The sequence below is a fragment of the Lonchura striata genome, chromosome 2, assembly GCF_050655825.1.
Source record: "Lonchura striata isolate lonStrDom1 chromosome 2, ASM5065582v1, whole genome shotgun sequence".
NCBI lineage: Eukaryota > Metazoa > Chordata > Aves > Passeriformes > Estrildidae > Lonchura > Lonchura striata.
Genome location: NC_140704.1, coordinates 135541876 through 135554093, shown reverse-complemented (window position 1 = coordinate 135554093; position 12218 = coordinate 135541876). Strand labels below are relative to the sequence as shown.

Genomic DNA, 12218 nt, shown 5'->3' with positions numbered 1-12218 from the left:
AATCTGACATGGAATCACCACTCTACAACTGGGTTAAGCTTTCTTTTCACAATTTTTGACCATTCTTTATAATCACATTTTAAAAGCAAACTCTATAGGTACCAAAGCAAGGATCAAATAAATAGCTGAAAGGAAATTTTGAGCCAGTGGGTAGAGAAATAGCCTGAGTGTTAGATGTTCCCTAACTCTGACCTTTAAAACTAAAGCAATGGTCAGTGATTTAACAAGTATTTGTCTACAATACTGAACAGCAAGAAATCACTAACATAAAATACTGTATACCTTCTGCAACATGATGATCTTCCTCATTTCTGGGGAAGAAGACTCTTATTACACCCGTGTTGATATAAATCAGAGGCAGGTTACGGGAAGTCAGAGCGTGAGTCCTCATTGGTTGACCTGGTGACTTCCTTTTTTCCTTTTGACTCCGTGGCAACCTGGCTTGAAAAATGCTTGCAATTGCATTTAGCAAAGGAAAACAGAGGACCACATCAAAAGCCTGAGCAGAGAGAAGGATCTCATGGAGAAAATGAGGAGAACCATCAGTGTAACCTTCTGACAGCTTATGGAATATTCTTCGTTCATTTCTTGATATCAGTTTGTGCCGGACATTTTTTGTCACAGCTTTGGTATAAGTGAGAGAAAGAAATCCATGTTGCTGGTGTGAACCATCTAAAAGTTTAGCAGTTGTCTGTTTCAAGGAAAAATAAATAAATAAATAAAGAGCTGCAAAAATCTACATGCAACATTCATCAACTACCATATTTCTGGTTATTTAGGATTCTATATTTTTAGTAGCTTTATAATGTCATTTAGCAGTAAAAAAAAAAAAAACCAAAACACCTTTCATTTTTTTGAATGCACAGTTTGTCCACACTTCTCTGCATTGGGTAATCTAAAACCACAAATTTCTGAACATATTGCTCTTTTCTACTTACGTTTCACTACTTTCGTTATCATCCAAAAAAACCCCATTCATTCAAGAAACTGAATTTGCCAAATCTTTCTGATAATTTTTAACTCGGCTACATATTTTGATTCCTCATTCATTTAAAACATTTGTAGATCTCACTCCCTCACTCCCTTTGCATTGTTCCTTCTGTACAAGCAGACACCATAGCTGTTAAAATATCACTTGGGTGCTAACATAGCTTGACCCCATCTCAACATGGGTGTATAAACCACCCATAGTCACCTAAATACTGAACTTGTTTTGCCTCATCACCTCAGAGTATTTAGTGAAAATAGCTGTGCCACATACTAAAGCACATAATTTCATTCTACATTGCATTGTACTTTAAAAATAGCAGATTCTTTACTTAAGGCAGATTTGTCTTGCTAAAGATGCAAATTAAATCCTTAGCTCCCATAAGATGGATAGGGGAGTTTCCATATTACCTTTGAAAGGTTTTTAGTCAGTTATAAATGGAAAAATATAAAAACCATTACTTTAACATCGTAGTAAACATGTTGACAGAATTATTTAAGATTATTTAAATATTAGGTTTAATCATATAAGGACAAATGAAAGCAACTATATTTTGCAAGTAGCTGCTTCTTTCAGCATGTTAAATTTGACAGAAATCCATTTAATAAAATTTAAACATTGCTAGCAGAAGAACGAGATCTCTTTCTTAAATAAACAGGATACATAGTTTCAATGGTGGAAAACTGGAAGTTTTAAAAATTAAATTAATTAAAACAAACTGGTAAATTTATTTATGATAAAAACTGAAATACACAGAATAAGAGGAAGTATTCCCAATCAATTTTCACAATGAAAATAAATCAGACCATCCAGAACTTTCACTAACAAAAAATAATTCCATAGACCCACAGATAAAGAGGCCAATGTCATAACACATGAAATTCTTCTTGAAGAAGAAAATTACTTAAATATCTCCAACTGAAATATTCTGAATCAGCAAGTAGTCTTCCAAGCATTTAAAAGGAAGACTAAAATATGGAATTATTAATTGTTGCATTATCATAATGAGAGAAGCAATTTTATAAGGCTGCATAAAGGTATACTGCAGTAATATCAAGTACTTAAATCCCTAAGTAGATATCAGAATTACACTAAAAAATACAGCATTTAGTACTGGCTTTTACATTTTTGGCCTTCAAACATACTGTGTGTACTTCTTATTTAAACGAATCTCAATTACTTCAGTGGTCTGTTGTTATGTACAAGGCTGTGAACCATCAACCCTCATCCCCTTATCTACTAAAAAATGACAACTAGTACTAAAGGATAAGGTGGAAATAACACAAGTTACATAACCAATATCACCAAGAAATATATTCAGTACAAAAAAACTTAGAAAATAAATTAATTTAAGGGTTTTTTTTTCTTTTTTCTTTACTGGCATTTATTAGTGAAAGTTCTGTATCCAAAAAATTAAAAAATATTCTTACAGAAGGAAAGAAGCCAGAGAAGTTACTGAAAGGATCCTGTTTGCTGATTGGTCGAACCAACAAGGTACGTCTGTTCAGCTTGTCAGTACAGGAAAGGAACACACCTCCACATTGCCCCAGAGACCAAGAATCTTCCCCAAGGCTTGAGGTAATGAACGAGGCATGGAAGATAGGAAGGAAAACAGAAGAAACACAAAAAGTTGCTGTAAGCAAAAAAATATTGTTTACATTTAGCTTGAGCATTTTGATGTAATTGCAAGATAAACCTATGTCATATCTCTTGCTAGAAGGCTGAAATTCAATCAGATCAAACAAAAAAAAAAAGAGATTAAAGAAAGGAAACTAATATTTTATGTGAAAGGACAACCTAAAGCAAGAGGGCAAGACACATGAGAATAAAAATATAGTAAAATCCTGTGTGTAGAAAAGAGACTTACCCTGGATTTTCAGCAGACAACTTGAACAGAACAAGGAGAAAGATTACAAGAACAAAGACACTGCGAATGCAAATCTGTATTCAAATGTTACAAATCAGAATTATTTAGAAAAAATTACCTTTTAAGTGTTAAAATGTGCCTTGTACAGTTCTTGTAACCATTCTTTTTAACATATAGGAGAATAAAGTGAAGTAATCTGCTTAAGAAGAGTTATTCAGGTAAGCACCTTAGTTTACTACAGAAATCTCACCAAAAGTTTTTCACTGCATTGTAGAAAAATTCCTTCAAAATGTCCTGACTGCCAATCTCCCCCTGGCCTGGAAGACAGAAAGTTCACCTTATCTATTCTCTTCTTTTGCTTTTAGTCCACAGAGATTTGCACATAGGAAAAATACTCCAAATAGATTAGAAAATATAAATGAGAACAGTGACAATTTTGTCAAGTGAAATAAGTTTTGAGTTTGTTGGGTTTTTTTAGGGGTTTTGTTTGTTTCCCCCGAAGTTTGTTAAGAAGAGTTGGCTACTGGGATTTCACAGTCATAGAATATCTTGGAGTGGAAGGGACACACAAGGATCATGGAGTCCATCTCCTGGTCCTGCTCAGCACCATCGCCTGGAGCCACACCATGTCCCCAAGAGCATTGTCTAAAAATAATTCTTCAACTCTGTCAGGCTGATGCTGCAACCACTTCCCTGGGGAGCTGTTCCAGTGCCCAACCAGCCTCTGGGTGAAGAACCTTGTTTTGATATCCAACCTAAATCTCCCCTGGCACAGCTTTATTCTGTTCCCTCTGGTCCTGTCACTGGTCACCACAGAGAAGGGATAACTGTCTGCCCCTCCTCTTCCTCTCATGAGGAAGTTGTAGACAGCAATGAGGTCTCCCCTCAGTGTCCTCCAGGCTGAACAGAGCAAGTAGCCTCAGATGCTGCTCACATGGCTTCCCTTCAAGGCCCTTCACCCTCTTTGTTGCCCTCCTTTGGATGCTCTCTAGGAGTTTAATAACTTTCTTGTGTTGTGGTGCCCAAAACTGCACACAATATTCAAGGTGAGGTTGCCCAGTGCAGAGCAGGGCAGAAAAAATCCCTGCTTTGCCCAGCTGGTGATGCTGTGCTGGATGCATCCCAGGACATGCTCAGCACTCCTGCATGATGACATGATTTTAAAAGATTTTTTTTAAAAAGTAAAAACTTAAATTAGCAAATATGGTATTATATACAAACAATAACTGCATTTGTAACTTAGGCAAAAAGAAAGAAATTGAAATAATTTTTAAGACAGCTCATCAGGAATAAAATCATAAAGCAACGATGATAATGTTGCTAAATTAATACTAAATCTCCTTCCTGTTGTACATAGGGAAAAATAAGCATTCAAAAAGACCTTGCAGACATTGTTTCCCAAGTCGAAATTATTTATACTCCCAAATATTTTAGTTATTTTCAATGCCAACAGCCGTGCTGAAGCTTTTAACTATGTTTTTCTTCTCAAAGAGTAACATAACTATTTTATTTTCTCCTAATCTCTTAATTCCTAATGGAATTTGTTGATCTGTAATGGCAAATACTACCCTAGCTGACTGCACAGGCTCTCTCTCTGTCAAGACTGGTGTGTTCATGGCTAACACACACTAGGAGATGATGGCACATGCCATCTGTCTATAGCACGGTGTGCCTGCCTGCCAGGTGACACAGTGATGTCAGTGCAGCAAACTGAGCAGACAACAGCACTTGCAGAGGGAATGCTGGCCCTGCATACACAGCACTGGTGATGCACTGCTTGGGATTAATCACTGAGGCTTTCCCCTGGTGTCTGCACAGCACTGCCATGTGACACAGCAGAGACCATCAGCTCAGCTCTGGTCATTACATTAACTGCTGCTTTGCCACAGCAACAGCTGTTCCTGAAAACTGAGTTGTTTCTCTTCAGCATGTAAGAGTAACATAGCATTAAGCACTGAATAATGGCACTTGCTAACACATCATGAAACAGTATTTCAGGAATTTCCCATTCTAAAGTTAAGCTAATTATTTTTGTTTAATGGATCGAGAGAGCAGTATTTGTGAAAAAAAAAAAAAAAACCCACTCTCCTAAATCTGCAGTGATTTCTATGTATTTTTCTGGAATTAGATCTAATTCTGAGGAAACACAATTGAGACTTTTATTACTTAAAAGGTTAAAATAATTTAACTGAAATTGAATATATACCTTAAATTAAGAATTAACATGGAAAAAACCCAAAACACCACATGCCTTTATCTTTCAGCCTGAAATTAAAGCATCACCACTCACAGGAATTACCTGTTTCTGTAATGGTCAATATTGAAGCTTTCTATTTTACATTTGATTTTGGTATAGACATCCTGCATATCCACTGAGGCACTGAGATCCTCTAATTCACTGACAATACAAACTTCTGCAATAGTCAAAGAAAATAAAAATTATTAGTTATTAATATGAAACTTGAAGGATTTTAATCAAGAAATATATCTGAGACACTACATTTTGTAAATAGGATGATGCTATTTCTACTCAAGAGTTTTCTCATAAAGCACTTTTTGATTCAAGTGTCACACTAGAATCTGAACCTTTTTATACAAATGTATTGAGAAAAAAATATATATGGGGTTTCTAGTTTAGGTATTTATAGCAAAATTCCTAGGGAAAGAAAAGAAAAAATATTTGTCAAGATATTTACTCTAATTACACTACATTTTTCTTTCTCTTGTGTAATTAGGTTTTTTTAAATCAAAGGTTCAAGTACATTTCTTGAAAATTAGCCTTAAAAATTACTCACTTTATTTTTTCACATTTTTTTGGGCAATAATGTTAACAGCTAAGCAGCAGTATTTCCTAGAAAAAAAAAATTTGAAGCCCTGCAGTTTATGGAATCTGAGTTTCTTTCAAATAATTACTGTTGGATGATAATTCAACTATGTCTCAGAGAAAAAAAGGTAAGTTATGCACAACACATATTTTTTCTTTTCAACATAGAAGTTGAAACTTCTACTCTGAACCTTGTATTGAACTTCCTTTGACTTTAATGATTATATTATGGTGATTATATTAAATTGAAATGATCAGTATTAAACTAGAGTGGACTATATAAGGACATACATAAAATATATGACTAAATCATATAAAAATGAAATATGATTGGCTCTAAGGAAATAAATGCAGCACTCTATGGAAATTAACTAACTTATTTGCCATTTAACTTAATCATCTGTCCACATGAAGAGGAAAGTTTATGTCAAAGAACAACACTGAATTCTAATTTGCTTGTAGTAACCTAACTACATTTTGTTGCTGCTATTTAAAATACAGCTCCAACCCATTATTTCTTTGTTACAGTGTTCAGTAATGTTGATACAAGCTCTGAATATCTAACACTGTGCTGTAATATAGGCTGTGCTATTTTAAATAGTACATTAGGAATTTAAATGAAATTTTTAAATAGTACATTAGGCAGAAAAATGCAGAATACCTGTGCCATTATTCCTAGGATCAGGAGCAAACAATTTTACAGTAATTTTTGGTAACATCCACTGCATCCATAGGCTGACACGTCCACTTGAGACCCCGATATTACTTGTTGTTTGTTCCAAAGTAATGGAGTCTGAGAAGGGAGAATCATCACCACCCTGAAGAGAATCACCCTACAAAACAAAAGCAATAGCTGAGGAAAAAAAAAAGTACTTCTTTTCACCATTTCTGGGGTTTTTTCCTATCTCAACTGATATGGGTGCACAAACTATAGAAATACAGATTCCCTAACAGTATATTTGAATTAAGCCATTTGTAAAATCAATAAAAGATATAGTATTTTTTCCCTATTCTTTGCTAGAGATAACAGACTATGGCAAAGACTGAATGGCAAAACTGTAAGGTTTTAGGACAGGTCTCCTTAGCACAGCACACTTGCCTTATTAATTCTACACTGTGGAAACACAATCATCAATTTAAAACAAAGGCTAAAGGGAATATTTGGAAATGCAATAGGAAGAGGGATATGGAGGCTTGCACACATCTGAAAGGCAAAGGAAGGAAAAGTCACTGGAAGCACAAAATGAAGAGTCACGCAGTAAGGCCATAACACCTACAGCATGTACACACTGTGTTTGAGTCATGTTTTTCCCCCTTGTATGTGCTTCCCTGTAATTTCTTGGAAAAAAGATTTCAGAAAATAATAGCTTTCGGTAAGAATTGGAAACTTTTTATTTTCCACTTTCTAAATACTTCTGTTAAAAAAATTATTGTCACTTGTAATATTCTAAAATGTATGAAACGTTGACAAATGAGCTTGTAGAAGCTTCTGTGCCATCAATAATCTCTGTTCCTTCCCTACAATTTTAAGGGCTCAACAAAGAAGACACAAAGATTAATGTTTTTAGGAGAAGATGATGACAAATGAAAGCTATACTTGAAAATCTGTTATGTGGGCTTATTGGAGTGATGCAGGCATGTTCTGATAATATTTACCAGCCAAAGGACCTCATCCTGCTCCTTTGTTGGCTCTTCCAGATAGGGAAAGAAAGATGCAAACATACAACTGCTCATCAGCCCCCAGTGTTTACTGCCTATTAAACTGAATGCAGGAGACACATAAGTCAATAATGTCATCCAGAAGCCACTGAATATCCAGGAGCATCTCCACTTGCAACTCCACCATGTGTTGCAAATTTTCTTCATTCAAGCACCACGAAAGGAAAAAGGTTTAGTCACTTTGATCCACTAAGACCAAGATGTTTCTAAGATTAACAGACCAATAAACACCCGAAGTCTTATCTTTCATTGAAGGTTTGTGGGATTAGGCATTGTAAAATATGATGAACAGCATGTTTTAGATTTATCTAATTAAAAGTCAAGATTATTCCTATGGAAGACACCCCAGAAGGCAGATCTAAACAGTAAGCACTACAATTGGACTGAAACCATTTTAACCTGTCATGCAAGATTCAGAACACACTTGTTTCAACTTCAGATGCCCAGAAAAGTTTGCTTTCAGTAGCAAACTTAAAATCTGACAGTACTTGCCTCATTCTGCAGTCCAAGGCTGGAAAACACAAGTATGGAAGTTCTGTTAGCAATCTATTTTCTGGAAGGGGTGGACTTAGCCCAAACCTAATGACATAGCTCATATGGAAGCATTTATGTTGACAAATCACATTTTCATTCAACTCAAGCCTACAATTTAATTATAGGTTTTCTAAACTATAAGAGGACACAGAAAGAAACAGCTATCTGCATGCAGTAACCTTTACCCTTGAAAAGCTCAGTGATGCCGCAACTGAGAAGAAACCATCTACACTGTCAATAGCTGATTCAAAGAATTTAGCATTCCAGATACTCATTCGTATGAGGAAGGGAAAGCTTGTCTAACTAACCAATGTATGTTTCAAGAAAATAACACCTAAACGTGAGACAATAATACCTGGACCAGCTTATAATATGAAGAAGACATAATATGAAGTGATGCAATGAAAATTAAGATCCAGTTCACCTTCAACCATCTATAGTGACAGTGGCTTTGTGTTAATCAAAATGCATGAAAGAAAACAAGTATATTTCTATTTATTTTTGTTTTTCTTATATAGGGCATTAGTGCTTACAGCGCTGAACAAATTACCTGACGAGCCACAGGTATTCATCTTTTGAAAAACTGTTAAGACTCCTGAGGTCCAAAAAGCATTTGCTCCCTATCACATTCTAAGTGAGCTAACTTCCTTTCACAGTCCCAGTTGAAACCTCTCTCCAAGTCATGGACTTAACATCACTCTCTTGCTTTTAGTGTTTGTTTACTCTTCCTTGTCTGTTTTACTCTTGCACTGTCTGCAAATCTAATTATTAAATACAGCAGGGCCTGTCTCCTGCTGTGTATCTAATAATATTTAATGCCACCACAGGAGGACATCTCACTGGAGAAACCTCAGACAGCTGACTTCACTATGATGCATCTAGCTTCCAAACAGAGTGGCACATTGAACACATAGCACCCAACAAAATGAGGTAAAAAATAAAGTGTGGTAAAACCTGCTAAATAACACTTTCAGGGCAGAGGTTAACTTCTTTCTCACAAGCTGTGACTTGCATTTCCTATTTGCTTCTCCAGCAAACTCCTTCCTACCTCTCACCATTTTTGTCCAGATTCCCATCTCTTAACATTATTTGCAAACCATGTCCTTCAAGGTATTTCCTATGCTCCACTCTCTCCAGTGCCACTTAATTACCCTGCAAGGCAGCACTAACTGACAGTGACACGAGAATAAATATCTTTTCAGCACTGTAAACAAAATTCAGTTTTTTCAAGGATGCCAGTGCCTGTCCTTGGAATGAAAAAGTATGGCAAAAGCAGCCTTGGATAGTGTCAGGCTTGCAAGCTCCCCAGCATCTGAAAAGATGTAGGCAGAGCAGTCACTTCTCTAGTGCTAACCAGTGTTAGCCCTTATTGCTTCTCCTGAAATGGCAGGCTCCAGTAATAAGAGAGTGACACAACCCAGCCATTTTGCTGTCCTCAACTATCCCTGTCAACCCTCTGCAAACACTAGCCTGCCTCCCTTCAACTACTCTGCTCACTTGTAAAGCAATGAAAGGTAGGAGTGAAAAATGTATCCAAAACCACAAAGCTTTGAGATTTAATGAGTCTTTATTTGCAAAGTCCTCATTCTTAGAGGACATCAGAGAAGCTTCAACCTATATAATGACTTGAGATTTCATGCCATGACAATGGCATTAGTTCTGATCCTTTTAATTTCTGACAATAAATTCCTCCCTATTTATTTCTTTTGTATAATATCCACACAGCTCCTTTGACACTGGTTTTCAATAACTTTCCACATCTTTGTAATTTGCTTTTGAATGATTGCCCTAAAAGATGATGATTCAGCGTTGGACTTCCACTGTGTCTGAGATGACCTTTCTCACCAAAACTCACATGCTCTAAAAAAGATGGTGGAGCCAACAGTACTTTGGGCAGATCCCTTCAGCAGGGTAGATTTGAAGGAAGGAGCCACCCATCCCTGTTCTGAGATCTTCAGATGGATTTCACAAAGCATCAAGAAATAAAAGCCAATTAAGGTAAGGAAAGGGAAAAACAATACTTCCATGTTTATTTACAGTTCAAGACAGTATTCCTGACAAAGATGATGTTCTGTGGACCCATCTGTGGCTCTCTATTCCTTGCATTCTATAAAAAATATATTTTTTATTTTTTTTATCTGAAGAATTTATCAAGTTCTGTTTGTACCATAAACACATTTCATTTTGCCAAACTGTAACTTAAAAATTGTGATGGAATGAGAGACTGTCTCCTTCTCATCTTCCACACACTCCCCCACTCTCCCACTGAAAATGTTCCAGAATGGATTTTGAATGAAAATCAACTTTGTTCTAAAATTTTGGCAGGCCTCTACATTTCTGATACTTGAAAAAGAAGTAAACAATAGATGATTAAATTTAAAGGGGTACATTTAACAGAAAATATGTATTGCCACCATGGTAATTCTTGAATTTTATAATTGGGTTCTTTTATTTCTGCAATTTAATGTTTTCAGCTGTTTCATGCTTTTTGCTCAGGTTTTTTTCCACAGAGAGCTATTTTTATTTAGTGGTTTGTGTACAAAGATAACTTCACTCTGAAGAAGTCACGCTAGAATTTTCCCACACTTCTTTAGGATTATTTTTCTGACGATATTAAATTATGTACAATGCCTCTCCGAGAATCAGTCAGTTGGTAATTTTGGTACAAGGCTACTTAACACTGTATTTGTGAGATTTCTGAAGAACTGCATTCACCCTACAGTTACAGACACCAACCCAGATGTATCATTAGAAGCTGGAACTACAATTGCCAGAGTTTGGAATTCATTCTACCATGTTCCTGGGCTACTGCATTCCCACCCAGTATTCCAGGCCACTTGCCCTTACTCCCCCTTGGAGTGGCAGCAGGTCAGTGTGGCTAAAATTGGGCTGGGCTGTGGGGTCCAGCAGTGATCCCTTGCTGGCAGCCATGGCATCTGCAGAGCTGCTCTAGAGACACCCCCAGCTGCTCAACACCCTGTCCCTGCTGCCTCTGCCTCCTTCAACAATTTAACTTCAACATACTACCTACATTTTTTCTGCAGTGAAAACATGTGTAAACAGCTGAATTGGCCCATTCCCTTTGTCAGTGGCAGATGCTCCTCTGAAGACAGAGAGAACATGTTGTACAACTGTCCCTTGGGAGGCAAAAGTGGAAGAGAGTGCATTTCTTAGCTTTCTGTTCATGGTGTTGTAACCACAACCATCAGGCAGTCAAAGGGCCTGAAAAACTGATGGTCTGCAGTAGCTGACTTTTTTTTCTTTCCCAAATAAGCTCAAATTCACAGAATTTTTTTTGCAGTGAAAAACTAAGAAACTGAAGTGAGAAGAAAGACTCTTGTTTCTCACTGAGTTTCAATTTTCATTTGGGATTTTCAGCACCCAGCATGTTATTGTTAAATATGTTTATGCATTACTTTTCTGCTCTGTTTCCAGATCTACTGAAAAATCAAGCCAGAGTCAGAAACCCTGAACTATTTTCCCACAACTTCTCATGCCAAGTCCTAAAATATACAATTTAATTCTTTTACCAATTGTTGCAAATTGACCAATATACTGAGTTTATTTTCTTACCAGAATTTATCTTTGTTCATCAGGAAGATCCAAACACATGAGGCCTTCATCCTTGGCCTGCCTAAAGCTCGGGGATGATCAGAGTTTGGCCACACTAATGCTATGCCTTATCAAAATAACTTCTGCGTTCTTGCTCAATCACTGAGTTTCCCCAAGGACTAAACACTTCTACCACTGTTTGTACTTAAGTAAACAGTAACAAGTGGCCTGTTGCAGTCTGCACTACCTTACCTTTTCCAAGGCAGGGATGGTAAAAACTATTAACTATTTCCAGCCTCCAGTATTTAATGCTCTCACTCATGCTTCCCTGTCCTACCACCACCCAGGCTAGAAGTCAGTAAACCTAGGTAGTTTTATCCACATCAGCCCATGGTGCTCAAATCAAGAAAAGAATTAGACACAGCTTAAAATATATATCAATTCACAAATCACCTTTTTTTTTCTATTTGATATAAGTAGCTTTGCAAGTTTGCTTTCTTCTTTTATAGCAAGTCTGCTGCGGCTGAAAGAAGCTTTAAAAATAATCATGTGTCTCCCACAGAGCAAAACACAGTAACTATAAAATCTGAAAACTTAAAAAATCACATAGCTATGGCAGCAAAGCTGTTTTTGTTTGACAGATTTCAAGATTTCAAGGCTCAAAACTATAGAAATATATAAACAAAATATAGAGTCTGACAAAAAACAAACTTCTGGAAAATTTCCCCAAGTCA

General features: G+C 36.4%; 1 protein-coding gene across 8 annotated transcripts in view; it reads right to left on the bottom strand.

The window, feature by feature from the left end:
* VPS13B (vacuolar protein sorting 13 homolog B) overlaps positions 1-12218 on the bottom strand; it is a 434872-nt gene that overhangs the window by 177401 nt on the left and 245253 nt on the right. For 6 of the 8 annotated variants that reach the window (XM_021529420.3, XM_021529419.3, XM_085573893.1 and 3 more), the window contains exons 26-29: positions 6341-6512; positions 5155-5269; positions 2419-2560; positions 283-691 (exon numbers count right to left, since the gene is read on the bottom strand). In XM_021529420.3, coding sequence (XP_021385095.3) covers positions 283-691; positions 2419-2560; positions 5155-5269; positions 6341-6512 — 838 coding nt within the window. Of the gene's footprint in view, positions 1-282; positions 692-2418; positions 2561-3105; positions 3173-5154; positions 5270-6340; positions 6513-12218 lie in introns of all 8 variants that reach the window. The other 2 variants (XM_085573894.1, XM_085573897.1) reach the window with 1 other exon arrangement.